Here is a 25872-nt window from a genome sequence, read left to right as displayed (position 1 = left end):
TGCATCCATAGCAGCACTTGGGAAGAAGGGGTCTTCCTCCCATGAAGTCAGGTGGGAAAGTCACATACCAGCTTCTACCATTCTCATTCTCCATTTCCTGGGGAGTCAAGTTGGGGGTGGCAGGAATGCCATAATTCACAATGTCTAGATAAGGAAGAAGAAGTAGCCAGCACAAAGATCAGCGGCTTCCTCATGGAGGGTGAGCCAGCCCCAACACAGATCAGGAGAAAGACATGTATGAGGAGTCATGTGCTTGCAGAATTAGAGCAGTCTGCAGCTGGGTGCCTCAAGACCATCAAATGCTCCTCATGATCTCTCTCTCTCTCTCTCTCTCTCTCTCTCTCTCTCTCTCTCTCTCTCTCTTTATGCATGCATGCTCACAAATCTTTACCTATTTTCATTCTGTATTTCCAGTACTGCATACCAGCCTGAAAATATCTGTATCCACCAATAACACTTCACTCAGCAAAGACAAACCCCTCCTCCATAACACATTTGCTAATGACTACCTACTGATAAATGCTTACCAACCTTGTAAAATGATTAGTAGCTTTGCAAATAGATAAATTATTTAAAAGGAAAGAAATATGATATATATATATATATATATATATATATATATATATATATATATATATGCAGATAGATAAATAGATAGATAGATATAGAAACAGAGAAGGAGCCCTTACAGATTTAAATTGGATAGTGACTAAGATTTCAATTCCCAAATTATAGTAAGGAAGTATTAAGGAACTGATTGCATTTCCCGTCGTATAGCAGCTGTAGGTCAGACAGGAAACTCAAAAAGTACAGGTGGTCATAAAAAGATGTTTGCCTATCTGAATGGTGAGTAATCAGAATTAATCTGGTGGATACACATGTAGGCTGGAGCTGAAGTGTAGATGTGCAAGATACACAGGCTGTATGCTTGTAAGGAGAAAAAAAATGCCCCCAAACATTTGTTGTTGATAAGGAAAGATTTAACACTGATGAAGGAAATGGATAAAGAGAGATCTGTGGAAGGAAATAAATTATGTAGATGCAAATGACTTAGTGAATGGTTGTAGGAGCAATTTTCTAAATTTGCAGGTGATATTTAATTGGCAGACATTGCAAACAGCAAGGAGCAATTCAATCAGATAAAGGACTTGAATCATTAAGTACTTGGTCTAATAGATGGCAAGTGCAGATAAGTGGTGAATAATAAGTCTTGAATCAAAGCTGAAGAACAGACAGTGAATATTTGCCAAAGGGAATGACTCTGTCTAGGAATGGCTCTGAGGTTTAAGGAGAACTTATATGCAAGGACAAACACAATTTCAGGAAAATGTACGTAGAATTAAAATGATTCGGTGGGTTATAGGTTTATAAATTAACAGACCACTGCATCTGTCAAAGCTGAGGTGATATAAAGACTGGAGCAATGATGAAAAAAAATTCATAACTGGAGGATATATAAATCCTGAAATCCACTATTGGCTATTGAAATGCCATCTCTTACCTAGATTTTCATTTATCTCAGGCCATGGTTTTGGGGGAAATTTAATGAATAAGATAACTTCCAAACAAACGAGAGAGCAGATCTGGGTGGGATATTATAAATATATTTAAAAGAATGTTTCCTCCATAAAATTGTATATGATTCTATGGGTATAATTGTAAGGTACTGCATTGATATTGCTTAGTCATTTTTATTTAGAATGCAAATTCCATAAAATAAGGGTCTAGGTTAGTCTTGAAATTAAAAATACAGGTAAATATTGTTCCAAGTAAAAGATGAGAAAAAAGGAATTGTATTGTAGCTTAGCAATGTAGTTTATGTAATAGATAACATACCCCTTTTATTCCCCCATGCTTTGGAATGTTGAGTACTTTACTAAATAAACAGCTAATCTAATATTGAAGAGAAATAGAAATATCCTTTAGTATGATATCAAAACCACATATGAAACATTTAAGAATCCACTTAAAGGAATATTTTAAAAGAATATTTTAGCAGTTCATGTACAACCCCCTTTTGAAGAACTCTTTAAAAAAATAAAACTAATATTCCAATGCTCACATTGAGTATTTGGAAGTAGAGCAATACTTTGAAAGATAATTATGATTTTCTCTTGCCTTCCTTGGATACTTCAGATTTTCATTGTTTCAGGTCTTAATGATTCTAAGTTTTCTCTCTGGTAATTGATAATTTTATAATGGCAGACTTTAAAGTAAGTAAAGATTTCCCTGGCTACTAATGAAGAAACAATTGAGACCTAACAAGGCTTAATATGTTAGGAAAGCAGTTGTCTGCAGGCGGATTGCAGAGGCTCCTGATACCTGGTCAAGGGATTCTGAGTACAACTCATACATTTTATATTTCATGTAATACTGCTCAGAATCACTAGAACAACAAGAATTGATTCTATTCTCATAGAGATAAATTGTATAGGAGCTCGTTCTCTTCTCATTTATGAGAACTTACATTTCCCTACCCCTGTGGGGCTTCACAAACAACTATAACAGTGATCTTAAGCAAATTCTAGAATGATTGACAATTTTACTCTAATTAGAGTAAAGATCCACTCAATTCTGGTCCTTAGCTTTTGTTTGCATTGTTCTGAAATGTAGGTTTGCAGTTGGAGCATTTTAGGCAAAGATTGCTTCTACATGTTCTATCCACAAATAGCCTGGGGATGGCCTCTCAAAAAGTAGAAAAAATTTCTAACCAACAGAAAAACCTTTTCTGATGATCTGTTTCTTCAAATATAGAGCATTTTCTCTTGAGAATCGTAAAACTTATGTTATTTTTAAGTCTGCTCTAATGAGACAGAATAGTGCCTGAACTACTACAATGTACAAATATCTGGGTGATTGCTTCTTATTTCGCATTCAACATATATTTGTTGTAGCCTAATGTGTAGATGGAATTGTAGGGAATGCAGAAAATATAGGACATAGAGTTCTTGTTCTTAAGAGCTAGAGAGCTAAATATGGAAGAGGAGACAGAAAAGAGAAGGGGGGGGGGCTCTAGTACAAATCCAACCCTTTCTTTCTATACTTGGATTTCCAGTGAACTGCTGCAGTCTCATGGATTTAATTGTCTGCAATTAGACTATTTCCAAATGTGTTTCTTCAGTCCAGATCTATCATTTGAACTATACAATGATATTTCTTATTACCATGTATTCCCTCGTAAATGTCTAAGGAGTACTTCAAATATTACATGTTCCAAACCCTATCCTAGTTTCATCCATTTCTCCAACTTGGTCTAGCCACAACCTTCCCTGGTTGAGGTACTACTGGCAACTCCAGTCCTCAAGTTATCTGATCCCAAATTCTTGAGTTATATTTGATAATATCTTCTGTTTGTCATGCCTCATACATGGGCATGTATGCCAAATTTGTCTGGTTATAAGCCTGGAATATACTATAAATATGATCACTTCTCACCATGCCACCATTACTAACTGGTACAAGCATTTCTTTTTGTGGGGTTACCACATTAGCCACTCACCATGCTATTGCCGTTTGTCCCACAATCTAATTTCAATAGTACAACCAAAGGGAATCTTTTAAAATGACAAATAATTTCACACTCTCCCTATAACCCTTCAAATATTTTCTATCACTTAAATTCTTGCAATTGCCTGTGATCCCTTATATATGTTTGTTCATGCACATGTGCATTCACCATGTCTATACACTCTCCCATTTCCTCAGTATCAGCATTGCTTAGAGATAAATCAGAAGTCAGAAAAATAAGTATAATGATTAAATGCACATAAATGCTAAAAGGGAAAAATAAAGCAATGAATAAATATTGGGGAAATAAGAGAAACAGGTTAAACAGAAACCATAAAAGCAAAAACAGTTTAGCAATTTTCTAAGCATAGTATGTAGGACATGGCTAACTCCACTATTTGTTCACTACCAACATCAGCCAAGCTATTTACCTTCTCTGAGTCTCAGCTTTGTACTCAGTACAGGAAGTGTTTTAGTTTTTATTTTTCACCAAAATATTCGACAAGAACAATTTTAGAAGAGGAAAGGTTTATTTGGCACTCACAGTTTTAGAGGTCACAATTCATGGACAGCCAACTCCATGGCTCTGTGCCCAAGGTGAGGTAGAGCATCAGTGCAGAAGAGTGTTCTGGAAGAAAAAAGCTTAGGACACAGCCATCAGGAAGCAGAGAGAGAGAGAGAGAGAGAGAGAGAGAGAGAGAGAGAGAGAGAGAGAGAGAGAGATCCATTCAACAAGGACAAAATATAAGCCCCATAGACACACATACTGGGGTGACCTACCTCTTTTAGGTACACTGTACCTGCCTACATTTGCCACCCAGTTAATCCATTCAGGTGGATGTAGATCAACATACTGATTAATTCAAGATTTTCATAACCCAGTCTTTTAACCTATAAACTTGTATTGTCTCACACATGGAGTTTTGGGGAATACCTCCTATCTATACCATAACAGGAGGGTAGTGATACCTCTCATGCGGGGTTGTGATATGACCACCATGTATGGAGATGCATCCCACATATGTGAACTTAAATCTTTAGAACCCAAGCTATTAAAGGCAAAGAACCTGGATCATAGTTTGACCTGGAAAAAAATCATAGTCAATGACCTTGTCCCAATGGGAGAGACTTTATGAGACTGTATACAACCTGGATTCTATTTCCTTTTTTTATTGGTGAAAATTACAGATTATATAAAAACACCTGTTTCTACCAAATAGCAAAGAACTAGTTGGCAGACCCTTTTTGGAAATATTTTGGGGATAAAGCAGTAAAGAAATATTGAGGGAGAAAGGAGACTATGCAAATAAGGCACCTGCTTTGAGAAATTGTATTTAAATTAAGAAGATAAAAAGATACTATTGAATAAGTACATATGATAGATATAGAAGAACAGAGGACAGAAGGATAACTATAAATTTCAAGGGAGAAATAACATCAACTTAGGTGAAAACTCATAAAAAGGCAAATATATTGTATTAGTCTTTTATCAGTGCACTAAATAACTAAGAAAAGCAACTTAAACAAGGAAAAGTTTATTTGTCACTCAAGAGATTCAGAGACTTCAGTCCCTGATTGTCAGTTCCATTGCTCTGTGCCTGAGGTAAAGAAGAACATTATGGCAGAAGAGCATGGTACAGAAAGCTACTCAGCTCATGGCAGCCAGGAAGGGGAAAGAGAAGAAGGAGCCAGGGAGAAGATATTCCCTTTTAGAGCATGTGTTCAGTGACTTGCTTCCTCCAGTATGTCCCACCTCCAGTAAGTCCATTCAACTACCAGTAAATGCATCCACTGATGAGGTCAGTGCCCTTGGAATCCATTCATTGCCTAAGAAACTCACTTCTGTACCTTGTTGAACTGGGACACAGTTTCAACATGAAATTGTGGAGAATATTCCAGATCTAAACCATAGCATATGTATTTTCCACTGTATTCTATTCTATTTTCCACATGTATTTAGGTTGGAACAGTGAAGCTGGTATGGAGACCATAAGATAAATTATTTCCAGAAGGACTTTAAATCCGATCAGTATGTGAATTGGCATGGTGGCCTGGTGAAGAGAGATAGGGAAGAATGGATGGCATGTAGTTTGGGGGAAGAATCTCAGAGATAATACTAAGAATAATAGGAGGAAAAATTAAATTAATTATACTTTTTCTTACTCTTATGGTGCTAGAGATAAAAAATCTGTGGAAATAATGGAAAAATATTAATTTCTAGAAATACCAGTGTGTCAAGACCCAAGAAACACATTTCTATTGAATATATTCTAAATGGCATGACCGAAAACACTATTGATTATAATAGGTATGAAAAAAGGAAATTATTCTACAAATTCTTCAAGGGTAAAATGATTAAATTAATCAGAGTGCCTTCATAATCAACATTCATTGAAAATCTTTTTATGTGTTATCTTTCTATGTGCTGAAAATACAAAGGTGACAAGAAGAATTTTAGCTCAAAATTCTGTGTAGTGTTTAGAAAAACTGAGTGGGTCTGTGTTTATGTGTGTGTTGTCTCCAAGATATTATGTTATATTATATTATGTGTGATCAGATTTATGGGTAAATATATATACATATGTGCATGTGCTTGTCTATGTGTATACATGTGTGAGTGTGCAACACAACACATATACTTAATGTACATGTAAAAATAGAAAAGAGTCTAAAAGGACTTGCATCAATTTTGAAACAGTGGTCACATATGAGGAAATATAATAAACACTGCTAATTGCTCTTAAATATCTATTATTTCCTTTTTGTGGTGATATAAATCCTAAATAATAGCCAGATACAAATTATACACAATACACATTTTCCACCTTCTCTCTTGAGCAACTGTTATCATGTAACTTACTTCTAACCAATGAGATTTTAGCAGAAATGTCATGGGAAGCCTCTGGGAAATGTTATTAGAGAAAGGACTCTTGTCCTTATTCTTATCTTCCTATTTTGTCCTGACTAGAATATCAACAAAATGGCTGGAACTCAAGCAACAATTTTAAGTCATGAGTTGGAAGCTATGTATTGAGGGGAACCAAGAAATAAGAAAAAATTAGTCAGGTTCCTAACACTGGGAGCTTTATCATTCAGAACTGTCATCCAGGAAACATCATCCATTGATGACCCTTAAGTCAGTGATATAGTAGACATTTCTTTTACTTGCAGGAAGAAAAAAAATGACTTTATGTAATTTGACCCTTTAATATCTAGGATGTATTCAGATACTACTTTTATAGCTCAATGTTTAAACATAGATTTTTCATTATAGTTTTGTTTTCCTAAGTTTTATAAATGAAACTTATTAAACCAATTTTGAGATATCTAAAAATTTTTCAGTTATATTTTGTCTTGATGGAAACCCAGCTTCCATCTTGTCCTAAATGGCCTTGTATGTTTTATCTTACCTGGCAGTTTCACACATTTCACTGAGATTCCAAGATAGAAAACTTATTTCCCCATATTTTTTTAACAGCTAAAACTTGAAAAACATAAAAGTTTATAAGTTCTTTAATATTCACTGACATTTCACATGTGTTGGTCAGGTTTCTGTTACTGTAACAAATACCTGAGATAAATCAGTTTAGTGGAGAGAAGGTTTATTTTTGCTCATAGTTTGGGTATTGTAGTCCATGATAATTTGGCCCTCTTGTTTTGGGCCTGTGACAACACAACATGGTAAGAATGTAACACAGAGCAGGATTCTTCCTTTTCCAACCAGAGAGTGAAAAGGAAAAGAAGACTGGAGTCCCATGGTCCCCTCTACTAGAAGGCCTCCAGTGACCTAAAGACCTCCCGCTAGGCCCCACCTCTTAAAGTTTCTAATACCTCCCTGTAGCCCCACCTTTGAGGGACAATGTGATCCAAATGTTTGAGCCCTGCCAAAATATTTTTCTTCTTTATGTTTCTACTGTGCTTTGAAGGCATTTTTATACTTTCGATTATAGAAAGTTTAGGAATTTTGTGATTTCTATTCATTTAAATGTTGAAGCAAACACAGCATCTGTATTCCCCTTTTTAGATCTGAAAAGATATGCCCAAATAAATATAACAATAGAGGAAAATTTAAAACAGTACTCTAAATTTAAAAAGCATGACCTACATGAACCTAACATAGTCAAATTTTAGAAAGGAACACTCTTAAGAAATTGTAGCTTTTTCAGATGACCTTAAAAAATTGCCCTAGTTTAGATGGATAATGAATGATGCAGATAAGAGCAGGATATGAACTCAAGATAAAGCATGGCCAATTTGTTCTTGTGGTGCAGGAGCACTTCTGTTATCTTCTCTGTAGATTCTCACTCCCCGGTAAGCAAATGAGGGCTCTCGAGTTTGTATCACAGAAATATATATCTATCAAGCTTTGTGTAGAATTTTCAAGGCTGTATTAAAATTGTATTGCTTCTCTTCAATGGCCAAAGCAAGTCACTGGCTAAGGTCCAGTTGAAAGACTAGAGAAAATACTACATTATTTGATGGCCATCATCTTACAAGGAGGAAGACATATGGTAAGAACTTTGTGGGTGCTTTTTGTTATCTACCATACTAATCAGTTTGGGTAATAAAGTAGAGGGTATGAGTTTAAGTAACTAATAGAGACCAGGGAGTTATGATACAAAAGTATAGGTATAGGTACTAATGCATACAATATGCTTGAATGATGAGGGCTAAAGTAAACTTTCCACAGTGGCACTGCCTCTCAGATTTAGCAAATTGTTGCCACATAATCCAATATTTTTCACAAGGAATTTTTTTTGGTACTAGGGATTAAACACAAGGGCACTTAACACACTGACCTAAATCCCAGTCCTTATTTTTATTTTGAGAAAATAAGTTGCTTAAGACCTCACTAAATTGCTGACACTGTCCTTGAACTTGCAATCCTTCTGCCTCAGCCTTCCAAGCTGCTGGGATTACAAACATTTGCCACCACACCCAGTTTCACATGAAATTTTAATATGGGATTCTCCTGTAGCATCTTCAAATTTTAAATGTTGACTGAAGTATTTTAAAACTCTGGACAAAATAAATACATTTGAAAGTTACATTTGAAGTCATAAATTTGTGAGTAGACACAAGAGGTTGTAAGGATGAAATGTTTCAAGTTTATTTAATGAAATTTAAACAGTATAGTTAATATTTATTTCTTCAATACATATTTATACTACAGCTAGACACAAGAGGTTATAAGGATGAAATGTTTCAAGTTTATTTAAAGAAATTTAAACAGTATAGTTAATATTGATTTCTTCAATACATATTTATACTACAGCTAGTGAAAGCCAACAGGTTAATTTTTAAAAGTGATGATATATAACTACCAAACTCTATAATAACTATTTACCATAAATAATACCAGAAAGATTACCTGGGCAAAATTCAATGAAGCAAAAAATGTATAACAACATTTTAAAACAAAGACAAATATTAGCCCACTTGGAAATAATAAATAACAAATTAAGAACAACAACAAAAGAAAAAATTTTCCTAAACTATTCTTCCAGCAAAGAAATTCGAAAACTAAAAGTATATAATATTTAGAAAACAATAACAAAACCATTACACGTAAATCGTTCTCAGAAATTAGAGAAACACATGCATCTTTAAACTGTTCTCAATTATTAAATTATAAATGATGAACTTAGTGTTCCACTGAATAAACAAAATAATTATTAATAAAATTTAAAGAAAGCTATGAAGTTTAAGTTAAAACACATCAAATATCTTTAATTTGTCATTTATAAATCAATAGGATTGATTAAAGGAGAAAAGCCCAGTTGTTTTGGAAAAGTTGTATAACAAAAATAATCCCTGCAAATTATGATTTAAGAGAACAGAATGCTTAAATAATATTAAGAAAATGTATATGCTACAATGAAAGAAAATTTCCACAAGCATGACAGCATAATATCACTATGCTAATTAATTTGAAAAAATCTTAAGAAATAAATTATTAGAAAATATCCCATCATTAAAATTGGTTCAAAAGGAGAAAGAAAAATTTATACATATTTCAAATATACCAAAATGCACATTGATTTTCAAACAAATTAATAGCGTTATTCTCTTTTCTTCATTCCTTTCAGGAAAAAAAGTCAGCCATATCATTAGGACATTTCATAAGAGTTCTCAAATTAATTTTGTAGTATTAGAGTAATGCCCCCCCAAAAGACTGGCAAGGATACCACATGCAAAAACGTGTTGCAAAAAGGTAACAATATCCAGTATCACATGTGAACATGAGTATTCACAAACCTTAATGTTTTAGTCAGTTTTGCTGCTGTGTCTAAAGGACCTTACCAGAACAATTATAGAAGAGGAAAGTTTATTTGGGGACTAACAGTTTTGGATGTCTCAGGAAGAGTGTGGCAGCGGGAAACAGTTCACATGAGGATCAAAAAGCAAAGAGTAAGGTCTCCACTCTCAGAAACAAATATATACCCCAAGCCACGCCCCTATTCCCACCTCCTCCAGCCACGCCCTACCACTTCAGTTACCACTCAGTTTATCCTTATCAGCAGATTAATTCACTGATGGGGTGAAGGTTTCTTTATAACTCAATCATTTTTCCTCTGAACCTTCTTGCATTGTCTCACACATGAGGTTTTGGGGGACACCTCACATCCAAACCATAACACTTAAAATACATCTATCCTTTCATATTTGACCCACCATATATTACAACATGCTAAAAGATTACTAAATATTATTTATTTCAAGAATAAAATATTTGTCAAGAACATGTTATTCTGATTTTTTGAGTAATTAATAGAAGGATAAAAGTCTATAATTATAACAAAAAAATAGTAAAAAAGAGTATCATTTGAGGAGATCAAGTTTGTAAGGAATAATGGTAGCCACATGCATTTTTAAATGAATGAAATAAATACTATTGAAATTATAAAGAGATTTTTGGAAAATTAAAGAAAACTTAGATACAGCCGTGTGGCACTTAACAGAAGTAATATGTTTGAGAAATACATTCTCAGGCAATTTTGTCATTGTTCAAGTAGAACAAACTGTCATTAGACAGAGAGAGAGAGAGAGATCAGAGCCTACTACACAGCTAGCCTGTGAGATGAGGGAGGGAAGGAGAGGCAGAATGAGAGAGTAGCCAGTGCTCCTAGGGCCATGATGAACAAAACAACATGAGATTGAATGAAGCTCAAAGAAAATGTTGCAGTGAAGAGACGGGGCAATACAAGCTACTTGAGGCTGCTGCTGGGGTGATATAGCATTGCCTTTACAGTAAACTTGACTTTAATAAATAGGTGGAGTGTTCCCTAGAATAAAGGTATAATAGCTATATAAACAGTAGCAGAGCCATGTAATATCATTATCAAGTATTATGTACTGAATGTAATTTTATGTGCTATACTTTTATAAAACTATCAGTACAGTAGATTTATTTACATCAGCATCACCACAAACACGAGTCATTTATTACACTACAAAATTAGGATGGCTCCAGTGTCCCTAAGTGAAAGGAAATTTTCAGCTCCATTATAATCTTATTAGACAACTGATATATTTGCAGTCCATTTTTGACCAAAATATCATGGTGTCGTGTGTGGCTGTATATTTAGTGAATGGGCCCATTGTGTTCCTAGAAAAACTGATCTAGGACAATAAGATTTGAGATACATCTTAGTAATTATTGGACTTAAAAGACAAACAAACAAAAAAAAAGGAGAAGAAAAATGTCCTCAAAGCTCAGAGCAAAAAGATTAAATTATTTTAGTGGTACCACAAACAAGTATCAGCCTTCTAAAAACAATATACAAAGCAGGCCAGCAATGGAGATATAGTTTGAGAAGATATGAGCCAGATATTTTATATCCAGCTCAACACTCCCTCATGGCCAAGGAAAAACTGGTTTTAAAAATACAAATATATTTAAAAGCAACATAAAAGTGGACTTGTGAACTTGAGAGTAAGCTTCACTTACCCAAGATATAATAGAAGAAACTGTCAAAATGACCAATAGTTAAGTATTTAATATTAGTCATGGTTGGAGAACTGGGTTAAATAGTAATATGGAATCATTGCATGTACTAACAATGAAAGAATGATATATTTTTTAAACATTTTCTATATTGTATTTTTTTAACATTTTCTATATTGTATTTTTTTGATATTTTAAAAAGGGAAGAAAGGGAACAAAGAAGGGAAAACAGGACATTGTTATTTAGATTAGAGAACAAGTGCAGATCATAGATTTCACTTAAAATTGAAAAAAAGTGAGTGAAAGATTAAGTGGAAAAACAGAGGGAGTAAAAAGCATTATGAAAAGTATAAATATGAATGAAACCACAATCATAAAATCACAAATATTTCTAAATACCTAAAGAAAAAAGTAAGCAAAGACAAACTACATAGAAAAACACAGTAAATTTAACAAATGTCACAGAATAAAAAATAATACAAATAGTAGATTAAATAATATGTGTCTCTTGGATATAAATAAACTGCTACACCCAGAAAGCATACCATTTTCTTTAGCACACATGTTGCATTGACAAGTCAACCATATGTTAGAGCTCGAATAAAATCCCCTGAAATTCCATTGAGGACATACATTGCAAACAATGTTCTTTGATCCAAATGTAATAAAACTAGAAATTAAAAGCAAAAGTAAATAATGACTTTCATCTGAAATTTAAGAACATCTTCTCTTAGCTTTTGAGAGAAAGGAAAAATAAAAACACATTGAAATTTTTAAAAATTAGTGGGAATAAAAATAGAACTTACCAAAATCTATAAAAAAATTTAAAAAGTGTTTCATAGTCTTAAAATTTTCTAACAATTAAAATGGCAGTAAACATTAAAAATAATTTAAAATTTCAATTTTAAAATCTCAGTTTTTTAAAAAATGAGATTTGGAATGGCAATTTTTTATCTCAAACAACCAATCTCTTACTTAATGGCTAAACATTTAAAGACATTGCTATTAAATCTAGGAAGAAGATAGAAATATCAGCCATAATCTAATTATTTGAGTTTTTGACATATATTCATATTAAAATAAAAGAAAAAGAGCAAGCCGAAAAATTTTTCCAATACGAGTCAGAATTAACATTATTTTTAGGAAATATGATATTTAAATGATCTAAATAAAGTAAGAGAACTAGCTTAAAATCTATTAACTTTAATTAGAAATTTTCATATTTTGACCAGTTAAAAGTATACAGAATTGCCAGCCATCGTGGCTCACCCTATAATCCAAACTACTCTAGAGATTGAGGCAGGAGGATTCCAAGTTGGAGGCCAGCCTGGGAAACTTAACAAGAATCTGTCTCAAAAAAAATAGGAAGGGCTGGGGATCTAGCTCAGTGGCAGAGCATTTACCTAGCATGTGCAAGGGCCTGGGTTCAGTCTCCTGTACTGCAAAAACTAAACAGTATATAGAATCATAAACTGGCATAAATAGCTATAATAAAAAAGGGAATGTTAGACTTGAGTAAATAAACAAGAATAAATGGGAAGATATGATGTCAGACCCAAAGACTATTGAAATGTTCTCATTAGAGCGTAAGTTATCTTTGATCAACTCAGGAACCCAAAAGGACTTCATGAATTTATGAAAATGTTTTAAAATACATCTGAAGATATACTCTGAGTATGTTGGGGCACAACTATAATCCCAGCTACTCCAAACACTGAAGCAGGAGGATCATGAGTTCAAAGCCAGCCTCAGCAACTTAGAGAAGCCCTAAGAAACTTAGTGAGACCCTGTCTTAAAATAAAAATAAATAAATAAAATACATCTGAAGATATTGCTGAAGTGGTTTTACTGTAAAAAAAAAAATTCCAAAGATGAAAAAAATAATAAAACAAGAAGAATTTTTTGTGTTGTAGATATTAAGGTAAAATTATTAAAGTTATACAGATATACCAATAAAACAATAGAAATCCCAACATGGTGTGTATGTATGTATGTGAATTATGAACTAAGTATATACTGAAGGAGTAATTTCAAATCTGGAAACAAACTATGGATTTTTCTAGAACAACACTGAAGAAGTGGGCTAATTACTAGGAGAAGTAGAATATGTCCCCATCACATTTATTCTGGAGATATGGAGATACATGCCTAGGATGGAGTCTTGGCATTAGTACTTCTAAACTATATGGCTTTAGGCAAGTTACCTAATTAGTCTGTCTCACTTTTCTTATCTGTGAAATGGTGATGGTAATTTTTAATTCACAAGTTGATTTTAAAGATAAATTGAATTAATCATTGAAAAATATTCGGTGTACAGTAAGCACTATGTGAGTTTTAAATAATATAAACAATTTAGTAACAAAATAGATTTTATGTAGCTATAGTACTGGTTAAATACCTTACCAGGTGCTGAGCCATAAGCATATTAATGCCATTCATTCAATGGGCTCACAAATACCTTACATAAAAATGTAAAAGTAAACATTTTCTGAACTATTAAATGTGATCTTGATGTCAGAATAGAAATTATTTAATGACACTTTCATTTGTTGTGCCTACAGAGTTATTCATTTCTAGCAGATATTGGAAAATTAATGGATACTGTGTTGTATTTTTAATTGAAGCTGAAATAATAACATATAAAAATGATGTATTAAAAATGTCTATTTTTCCTTCAAAGAAATACATAAAATCTTGACTTGTTGTATAAGCTTAATGATTTATGGTTTGACAATTTGATTATTTTTTTTCTCTTTCCCATAAAATATTATTTTAGTTTCTCCCATGAATGATAATAACTTAGGCCCATTTTTTACTTAGAAAAGTATTAAAATATACAGTCAGAATTTAGACAAAATGTTTATACTCCTATAGTACTAAGCATAGAAGGATCATATACTAAGGTCCTAATAAACAATTTTGACATTAGAATTTCATTATACAAATAAGTGATCTAAAAGGTTGAGTTTAGCCCACGGTCATAGTACATTGGCAGATGTAGGACTTATGTACCTTCTTCTTCCTTTTTTCTTTTCTTTGTTCCTCCTTCTCTCATTACTTCCTTTCTTCCTTCTTTCTTCCCATTCTTCTTTCTTTCAACCTTTCCTCTTCCATCTCTCTCCACCTTTCCTTTCTTCAGCGTGTTCCTTATCCCAAAAGAACCTGGAATCTTTACAGTGTGACATTATTTGAAAGTTAAAGAATATCAAATAATATTTATTAAAGCTGTCAATTAAAAACTCTATAAAAGCTTATTCTCTTGAAGAGCAAGAGAAGAAAATACATCATTTCATAAGTTCAAGAGGCAAAATATGCACCAAAACTCTTCAAAACAATTTTGCTTCTACTTTGTGTTTAAAAGAAAATATTTAAAATAGGAAATGATAAGGAAAACTTTTAAGAAGATTTGAGTTAATGATAGGTCCTTTTCATGAGTTCAAATTCTCAGATCCAGATGAATGAGATCCTAGGGAAATAAACGCATTTACTCACATGATAGATGTATTATTATAGGTTTATGTTCAAAACACAGAAAGAGAAGTGTTAAATAGTTTGAGATTGGTATATTCAAATTTTAAAAATATGTATGTTCATTCCTATGTGGCAGCAAGTTTTTTATTCCAAGATAAAAACTAAAGAATAGATCATTAATCAGATGTGTTGTAGATGATAAAAATAAGTTAATTTTCCTTTTGACAGCATTAGCTATTGATGAGAACTTGAATAATTGATTCCTCATATATTTTGAGTTCAATAATAACTTTTACAAAGCATTTAAAAGCCATATGGAGAAATTTCGTTTGATGATGGTATGGTAAAGAATATTCATCGGGGATTAAAATACATATATGGAGTGTTAACTAGTGGTCATTTTCAAAGTGGATATAGCTTTATAAGCACATTGCCACAGTATGAACTTGCCAGAATACTTTTCAGTAATTTCATTAACTACTAATGTGGATGAAGAATGAAAGATCTGCTCTTCAAACTTTCAAATGACTCAAATCTAGGAGGAAAAATTTGACAAGATGAACAACAGGTAAAGATTCAAAATATTATAGACAGATGTGAAGGATGTAACAGATCCAAAGAATGAAGTTGTTAAGAGACAATAAAATCCAACGTTTTCTTCAAAATCATTTGCATAGGACTTACGAATACTTCTAGTTTTGTTAGTGTTTCCTTTTAGGTTGTTTTAAAATTTCATTTGTCCAAAGTTTAGGCCCTGTTGTATTTTACTTAATAATGATTCAGGCCCCAATTTCATTTTTTGTAAACTATGTTATCTATGCCAAGGGGATAAACATTGACGATTTAGAGTATGTTCATAGCAGAATGACCAACATTTTGAGGGGTATGTAAATCATGTTATAGAAAAACTAATTGAACAGACAAAAACCTTAACAAATTATTTTTTGTTTTGAAAAAATATCTTCAAATAGGATATATGATAGTATTCTTAATGTATTTGAAAGCTTATCATAGGACTGATATATTCAGATTAAAAATATGATGTATGGGTGACATAATTAAAATATTTAATAGATGGTAAAGGGAAGTAGACATTAATTTATTATGAAATAAAAGCTTTATAATAACTAGTATGTTTCAAATGTAAACTGTTTTTCTTGGAAAGAATTAATTGGACTTGCTATATATTAAGTAAAGCACTCTATGCAAAATATATAACATAGCACTGATATATAGTAAGCTTTATGTAAATAAGTAACTATTAGGATTATTAATGAACTTACCACTGTAAATTAATTAGATAATTAGATAATTATTTTTTTGATCTGTTAATTTATTTCAAACAAATTTAGAGCTTGTTTTTAGCTTAAGTTAATCTTCTAATATTCAAGATAATTTACTTGTTAGTCAGGCCTCATTTTATTATCCATCTATCTCCTTTTTATGAATTGAGAAAATACAAATTTTATATTTCCTTCCAAAGAAAATATGTAACTATATAATTAGAGTAGTTTTTAAAGTAAATTTACACAATGGACTATTACTCAGCCTTAAAGAATAATGAAATTATGGCATTCGCAGGCAAAAGGATGGAGCTAAAGAATATTGTGCTAAGCTAAATAAGCCAAACTCAAAAAACTAAAGGCTGGATGTTTTCTGATAAGTGGATGCTGATCCGTAATGGGGGATGGGAGTAGGGAGCAATGGAGGAAATTTGGATCTGGCAGAAGAGAATGAAGGAAGGGGAAAGGGCAGGGAGGGTGGGAAGTATGGTAGAATTAGATGGATATTATTACCCTATATGCATATATGATTGCGTGACCAGTGTGACTCTGCACCATGTGCAGCCAGAGGAATGAAAAGTTGTCTTCAATTTGTATAAAATGTGTCAAAATGCTTTCTGTCATGTATAACTAATTAAAACAAATTGAAACAAAGTCTCTACTGAGATGGTAAAAAAAAATTTATATTTTAGTTTTAGTGCTAGTCTTAAACAAAATTTAAATAATTATTTTACATTAAATATTTGGCATATATAATGCATCTGGAAGAAGTGCCAGGAAGAAAATGGCACACGAAGAATTTGTTGGAGGGAGTTACTCTATTTAAATATGTGTAGAGATATAAAGATCTTTTCCTTTTCCACAGAACAATGTAAATCCACTGAAAATCTTAAAAGTGTGGCAGGACTGGATCAGATTTGCTCCACAGAAAGATAACTTTGTCTGTAGTAGAGACAATGGAGAGGAAGAAAGGTTGATTTCATGTAGACCCGTGGTAAAACGGGGCCCAGGATATCAATGATGAGAACTAGAGAATGGATTTGGGGATTTTCAGAAGTAATAAGGCTGGGGAAGATAGTGAGACTACAAAACTTAAGGACCTATATAAGAAGATGTCATTCATTGAAGTAGAAGACATTGAAAGAGGACTGATTGGCACTGAATATCATGAGTATGGTCATGGCCATGTAAAACATGAGGTATGTTTGAGAGATTTTAAGAGAAATGGAAAATATGTAGTTGAATAAACACATATAGAGTCCAAAGCTCAGATACAGATCTAGAAATTAAAATTTATAAATAAGGTATACTGAGGAGGACAATGGAAGTAACAGATATGAATGGATTGTCTCAGCAGAGGATCTCAAATGAGAAAAGGGTGTAGGCCCAAGTCCAGAGGATGCTAATGACTTTGAAAGAAGAATTGAGAAGGAGATTTACATCATGTCATAAATCTCCAGGGAAAAGCAATCATCAATGTCAAATACTATGGAAAGGGCTAATAAGATGAGCACTGAATTGCCTCCACTTAATTTGGCAATGCAAAGATTCAAAAGCTCTGTTTCCATGAGTAAGACTGTCCAATAATATGGGTTTTCAGAGTGACTTGGATGTGTGAAAATGGAGACAAATTTTCAGAGAAAACTAACTCTGAAAAAAAAAAAAAAGAAAAGAAACCATATTCACTGGGAGTCAGAAGTGATAGGGAATTGAATGAAGGGCGTTTCTCCCCTTTGTTTTAATGAGAAAGAGTTAACTCTTTGGGAATATACAGCCTATAGGATGATATTGAATACATGAAGAGGAATTTAAGTATCTGAAATAAAAGATCAGTTGATAAATCAGTTGATAAGTTTACTGATGAGGGTAGGCCTTAGATAGAAAAGAGGACAGTCCCTCTTTTGTAAAAAGGTGTTTGAAAAGAATAGGTTGGTATGGAGCATAGGTGGAGAGGTAGAAATTAGTGTGAATTTTAATCTTAGATCTTCTGTGTTGCCTATCACATAGCAGTGTAGGTCATCTTCTGAAAGTTGGTGTGGGTGATGAGAAGATTAAAGGTTTCTTGAGGGTGAAGATTTGAAAATCATTATAGAAAGTGGACAAGCATGTTGTCCAAGTAGCTCATTAAGTAAGACAGGTAAGAATGAGCCATCATCTCTGATAACTTCTGATTGTGTTCATAAATATGTAGGAAGTTTTAGGGCCATCCTTCTGAATCTGTACTCCTTTGGCTTTGTGTGTGTGTGTGTGCGTGTGTGTGTGTGCGCGCGTGCTCTAGTATAGATCTCTATTAGAGTAAGGATGATCATATTCATTTCAGTCAGAAATGTCTGCTATATCATTGATTTTGAAAGTTATAGTGAGGCACCTCCTTAGGAAGGTATATGCAAACCTCGGAGACAGGAAAATGTGTGTTTATGTTGTGTGTGTGTGTGTGTGTGCATGTATGAAGTTTAAAAAAGTTTATTATGTTATTCTGATATACCCTCCACAGGGAGGGTGGCAATTTTTCAAGAATATTGGAGCTGAATGTGACCTTGAATTTAGAATTTCTCTGTAGACAAATGGCAACTAACTTGTTACATTTATTAATAATTATTTTAGTTAGCTTTTTCACTGCTATAACTAAAAGACCCGACCAGAACAATTGCAGAGGAGGAAAAGTTTATTTAAAGGCTCCTGGTTTCACAGGTCTAAGTCCATAGACAGTGGGCTCCATTCCTTGGGGCTTGAGGTGAAGCTGAACAACATGGTGGAAGAGTGTGGGAGAGGGAAGTGACTCACATCATGGTCAGAAAGCAGAGAGAGAGACTCTACTAGCAATATACAAAATATGTACCCCAAAGCCATGTCCCCGATGCTTACTTCCTCCAGCCACACCCTACCTACCTTCAGTTACCACTCAGTTAATCCCTGTCAGAGGATTAATTCACTGACTGGGTTAAGGCACTCATAATCCAATCATTTTGCCTCTGAACCTTCTTGCATTGTGTCACACATGAGCTTTGGTGGGACACCTTACATCCAAACCATAACAATAATTAAGTGTAAACAACATAAACTTTTATTTTTTCCTTGGTAAATGAATAAATCTCTAGTTATTTTTCTTACCTTATAGAAATTCACTTTATGATACCTAGAAATATGCATTATCCATTACTAAAATCAATGGAGGAAATGTTCCATGGTATAATCACTTAAATATAGAACAATTAGTTGTTAGCAAAATATTTACAAACATTTTACAAATATTTAATCCACATGTCAGTAAATTCCTCCTTAGGTAGAAGTTTTTGACTTTGGATTGAGTCATTAAATGCTTTGGGTCACTAGTGCACCAATTAGTAAATTACTGATCCATAGTACTTTACCAGCCTGAAAAAGTAAATGCACCTTCTGAGAGCCTAATTGAATCTTGGAGAGTTATTTATTTGCCATTAAGATCAAGATAAATGAATCAGTTCACAATAGTGTTGCTGAACAGTTAACATTAATTTCACAAATAGATAAATTGAAGCTCAGAAGAGACAGGAGTGGAAAGCTAAATATCCAGGTACCATATTCATTCTGAAAAGACCCAATTCCAACTACGTAGCTATAAAAACATAAAATGTGAGTTTGAAAACAATATTAATTATTTTTCTACAAATCCAATTTTCATGTAGAATTAGTAAGCTTAATACCAATTTGTTTAGTAATTCTGAACTTGTAGTTCATATATAAATATGGCCTTACAGCAATTAAGAAGTTCATTTTTTAAAAAATGAAAAATTTCAATCTCTCATAAGAAAAAAATTTATCCTGAAACTTGTTACATTGACCTCCTCCAATATGGGTCTTTTGGAAAATGAATAATATCTTGCAATATGATAAAACAGTCATGTATACAATCTTCCAAGTAAGAAAACCACTTTAATTCACCTCTGTGTTTACTGAGAATTGAACAGATAATTTAATTTCTCCAATTTTTAGTATCTCAGCCTACAAAATGGAGAAAATACATTATTTATAGCTCATTGTAAGAATTCAGTGAAAAAACAATTATTTGAATACTTAACACTGAGCTTTGCACACACCACTCACTATTTAATTTGAGCTATAACATTAAGAGCATTATTATTTCCAAGACCAGATGAATCTTAAATTGGTTTATTATTACACTTGGCATGTTACTTTTCTTTACATTTTTCTTGATCTCCAAAAGTTATAAAATAAATTTCTACTCTTTTTTATAAAACATAAGAAAGAAAAATAACTAGAAACTTCAACATGTAACTTAACTCGTGTTTGTATTTGTCTGGAAAGGGGCTTTCCACAGCTTTAATCACAGCCACAGATTATTATTTCAAGATGCATCTTTTAGATATTTAAATATGTATTATACCATAGAATGTAAATGTGAATTCATTTATTCTGTGCTTTACTGAAATTCTGTGATGAGTTTTAAATAATTAAAATAGCATGCGCTATAGTTGTAAGTGCAATCACTGAGACTCTGAAGAGACACATACTGAGAAAAGGGGTTATAGCTCCAGGAAAAATTATCTGCCTTCTTAATCATTAATTGTCATTGAAATGCTTTTGAAGTTTATACAACAGAATCCTGGTTGAGACTCTGGCATCTGACACTATATAACAATGCAGTGAAAGCTCTAACAAACTCTATTATATAAGAGCCCAATAATATAAATTTTTATTCAGAGATATTTAAACCAAAGGTAAAATGTCACATTGAAGCTTTTAAATAACCTACCTAATAATTCACAAGTTAACAACATAGTTAATATTTTGGAAGCATTTTCTTGGAATACTTGTGTATGTTTTTCTTTCTACTGTGTCAATGATGGCTTTGATAAAATGATTCAAGGAAAAGAAGGCAATTTTCTTCATATGTTACCTGTGTCTGAGGTATTTGCTGATTTCACATGCACTGATAATATGAACAAGGTAATTTGTTTGCGTCTGGTGGGGTAGGATTTGTGGTGAGAAATACAAAATTCACACGTAGCTCTTCCATGAGAAATCTCTATATGTTTTCAGTTTATATAAAAAAAGTCTCAAGGTGTTGCCTGAGGCATCTATTTTTTTTCCCTCAAGGCAAGCTGAAGTGCTACAAATCAAGTTGTTTTCACACTACTAATATATTCCCTTTTTTTTTCAATTTCTCAGAGAGCTGACATAGGGATTTCTGCTTTAACCATCACCCCGGACCGTGAGAATGTGGTGGACTTCACAACACGTTACATGGACTACTCAGTGGGGGTTCTACTCCGAAGGGCTGAAAAGACTGTGGATATGTTTGCCTGTCTGGCTCCGTTTGATCTCTCTCTGTGGGCCTGCATTGCTGGAACAGTCCTTCTGGTGGGTCTACTGGTCTACCTCTTGAACTGGCTTAATCCTCCACGGTTACAAATGGGATCAATGGCATCTACTACACTCTACAACTCCATGTGGTTTGTGTATGGATCCTTTGTACAGCAAGGTAAGAAGAAAAACTACCTTTTGTTATTAAAAAAAAAAAAGGAGCATGTTGTTTTAAAATGCAATGTAGTTAGGATGATTCTGAATCTGACATCAATAAGAGTTCTAAAGGGTCCTCAAAGCAATGCTCAGAAAAGAACATTTTCTATTCTCCCCTAGTGGATCTCAAACCCAGCAGGTTTCCAGCAATAATGGCTCATTGTCATTTGGTATAAGCTCAGTTTTATCAACAAGGCAAAAGTGAATGTCAGAGTTAAGATTCACAAGATACCTCAAGATCAGAATTTCTTCCCCAAACTGATTTTCTGAGGAAATAGCCTTATTGCAACGAAACTACTTATCACTAGAGAAAGTAGTGATGTATGAGAGATGTTAGGACTTCTTTGTTCAGTGATGTTATTTCAGGAACTGAAAATATTCATTAGCAGTGAAAAGACTTGGGCTAATTTTAGAGTCTGATAAGAAGTAGTATATTTTATCTCTCACTTTCATATACAATCTTTACTAATGATTTAACCTATGAATTCATTATATTCTAAAGAATGCCTGTGCTTCGTTATTTAATATCCTATCTGCTCTCTTCTTTAAACCCATCTGATTAATTCCTTGATTCTCAGAATGGAATATTTATTTCATCCTTTATTTGAGACTACTGTCCTCATAGAGAATGAAATAATAAGGGAATCGGTAGTCTCTTGCAAGATCAACTTGTGTATTGAACAGGAGAGTTATGTGTTTCAACAGAGACCTGTGACAATTTTACCTTAATATTTATAGCTCTTAATAACACCTTACTTTCAATTCCCACTTGCTGTTGGATCTTTCATTAAACTTCATTCTATCTATTCTCATTTAATTAATCAAAGGCTAGTCTTGGCTAGAGATGTGGCTCAAGGGTAGAGCATTTTCGTAGCACATGAAGAGCCCTGTATTCAAGCTCCAGCAATGCCAAAAAAAAAAAAAAAAAAAAAAAAACCAATGATGTGTGTACCTCCTTCCTCTCCACTGTCTCACTTCTAACCTGGCCTATAAGCCTTTGGAAGCATTCCCCTCTCCCCCTTCTCTCTACCACTTCCATATAAGAGCTCCCAATGTTATCTTTAGCTATATATTTGTCACAGAACTTTTAATTCATTCATTAGTAGAGGAAAGGGGATACAAATAGTTGGGATAAAATTTTAGACCAAGACGTGAAAGAGACATTGGGATAAAATTATGTTGAGGGGAGTTTGTAAAGTTGAAGGCAAAAATATATTTGTTATTAGGAGTTCAAACTGATCTTTGGGGAAGTGATCAGTTAGTTAAAGGTATACAGGAAAAGGATGCTCAGATTTTTACTGCAGAAATATTCTGGTTATAATGTGGATAATAGATTGGGGGGGAAAAACACTGTGGAATGTAAGAAAAATTAGAAAATTATTATAATAACCCAGTAAAGAGTTAATGTGGCATGGTGGAATTGGAATTCAAGGGAAGGGTACTGATTAAATGGAACCAACAGAATTGAATAACTATATCGTGATACGGGAATTGGTAGTGAAGGAGGAAAAAGGAAATTAAGTTTTATCCTATGTTTCTGAGTTAGGAAAGTATGTATGTTGGATGTTGATTTTATTTACCGAAATGAAGAAAACAACAACAAAAAAGATATGAAAGAGCAGATGATACATTAATTTTGGTGCAAACCAGAGGGTATTTCTAGTGCTTGGTTAGTGGTTTGATATATTTGTCATATATACAAAAGAGATATCTAGGCTATATATATATATGAAATACTAGCATATAGGAAATTATTGAAGCCATGAAAGTGACTAAGATCATTTGGACAAATTTCAATACTCCTGATTAAGGACCACTGGTCCATAAAAGGCATAGAACAAAGCCCTAAGGAAAGGAATGGATGGAGGAGCCCTCAGTGGTGACTGATAGGAGTCCTTAGAAGGAGGTAAGGAAAGATCAGAACCCAGTAATACAATTATCAGAAAAAGGCAATACTTAAAGATAGAGAATTTGTTAATAATATCAAAGGACTAAGTAAGATTAGAGCTTGAAAGGTGTTCATTTGATTTAGCAGTAAACATGTTATTGAAGCCAAGGTTTGTCTTTGCTCCATGATGTCTGAGGCATCCACTAGGTGAAAGGCAGAAATCATCTGAAGTCTGTGTGCTGCACTTGCATGTTGGGTGGTTTATGCTGTGAAATATGGGCTTCATTTTTCTACTTGTGAGTCTGCTCATGTGATTTCTCTTCCTGGGATAGTTTGGCCTCACTCACTGTGTGGCAGTTGATTTCTCCAGAGGATGTTGAGAAATATAAGCATTGACTAGAAATAGAAGTCAGATATAATTAACCTGTTCTCATTTCATTTCTTCACTTTCCAATTTGTTTGAGCATACTTTCAACAATCACCCATATGCAGATGACTCACAAATCTATATTATCCATCATGAACTTCAGATTTGTGTAACTAAGTGTAAACTAGACCATTTTCTGTATGCAACAGGAATACAACTCTCATCATGCCCAAACTTGAGTTCATTTTACACTTAAACTTTTTGGCCTCTCATATTCTTATTCCTATTGAGGCCTCAGCAACCACCTAGACATACACAGAGACTTTTAAAATATTTTGTTTTCTTCTCCTTTCTCACCTCTCATGTTCAACTATAATCAAGTCCTATGAATTTTACCTCCTATATATTTCTAGGAGTGAAAATCTCCTCTCACCTAGAGAGATTAGTCTAGTTTGTTACCTAGATTAGGCCCTTATTTCTCACCTGAAGTATAGCAATCTCATTACAGATTTTTCTTTTTCCAGTTTTGTCCCTTTCAAATATATGACAGACATACTTGCACCCATACTCAAATGATCACTGCCATGAAAATATGACCACATAATTTCCATTTTCAAGTATTCCCTTAACTCCTTAATACTCACATTTAAAAGGCCTTAGTTCTTTAAGATGTAAACCATAGGCTCCCATCTGGCTCCCATCCATGCTCAGTTCTCATCTCCTGATTCTCACTTCCCACATGTAATTCTCTAGTTACTCTACACTGGTTTTAGTCCTATAAAAATAAGACTTTTCTGTTTCTCCACTTTTGTTTCTGCCTCTTGAATTCCTGAGATGGCTTTATGACCAAAGCCATTATTTCTGCTCCCACACTGTGTTTTTCTGTGGTAAATTGCTGTCCATTCTCCATCTCTTGCTTTGATCTCATTCCTTTCAAGAAGTCTTTGCTGGGACATGGGACTATCTTCTAGGCTTATCAATATATATTTATTATAGTACTTATTGACACACTGTATCTTTTATTCATTTGTCTTCACTTGAATTCTTTAAGTACAAGACATTCTATTTATCTTCATAGTCCTCTTGCCTGCATTTCAGTGTCTTGTATACATTAGATGTTTCATGAATACATAATGACCAGCTTAATGAATGAATGAATGCCAAAAACTTAACTAAATCAAACATGGAGTTAACTGCAATATTATATTTATTAGATTACAATCTTAAATAAAAATGTTAGTAAAATTGTCCCCCCAATGACCTGAAACTCAATAAACCAAAGAGGAAGTTTTTGTAATGTCCCTACCAAGTATCTTTTGTAATAAGTTAGAGTGGAAAAACATAAATAAAGTTTCCTATAGGTTGAAGAATTATTTTTGAGGATGTTGGTTTGAGTATGGATTGGCTTTCTGAATTCTTCCTCCAGGTAGGCAAATTTCAGTAAGTCTTGGAGTACAACCAACAACAAAACAAGATAAATAGAATTATCCATATGGTTAGTAAGCTTTTCCTAGTTCTATAAACATGCAGCAGATAGCAACAGTTATAAATATGTTAAGCACCTTTGCATCCCAACTGCTTCCTTAAATAAGCTGCACAGCCTGTAAGTTGATTGTACATTTATACAAATTCATAATGATGGATAATGTTGAATTGCATATGATTAACTGTTTTATCTTTGAAAAGCTGCTATTCCTCCACTTGCTAACAATGAAAAGGTGAATTCATTAAAAGATACTGAGAACATTTTTATGCTCTGATTAAAAATAAATTAGGAAAAGGCCCATAAACCCTGTGAAAAAGAGAATCAATCAGTGGCAGTGTCCATTGCATAGGCAAAGGAGCTGGAGTTAGTGGTAATTTCCAATAAAAATATAGTCTCTTAAGA

General features: G+C 33.3%; 1 protein-coding gene across 3 annotated transcripts in view; it reads left to right on the top strand.

The window, feature by feature from the left end:
• Positions 1–25872, top strand: part of Grid2 (glutamate ionotropic receptor delta type subunit 2) — a 1419378-nt gene that overhangs the window by 1066249 nt on the left and 327257 nt on the right. For all 3 annotated transcript variants that reach the window (XM_076864706.2, XM_076864707.2, XM_076864705.2), the window contains one exon: positions 21379–21691. In XM_076864706.2, the coding sequence (XP_076720821.1) occupies positions 21379–21691 (313 nt within the window). The remainder of the gene's footprint in view (positions 1–21378; positions 21692–25872) is intronic.

This window comes from Callospermophilus lateralis, chromosome 8, assembly GCF_048772815.1.
Source record: "Callospermophilus lateralis isolate mCalLat2 chromosome 8, mCalLat2.hap1, whole genome shotgun sequence".
Classification (NCBI taxonomy): Eukaryota; Metazoa; Chordata; class Mammalia; order Rodentia; family Sciuridae; genus Callospermophilus; species Callospermophilus lateralis.
This window is presented reverse-complemented; position numbering and strand designations above follow the sequence as displayed.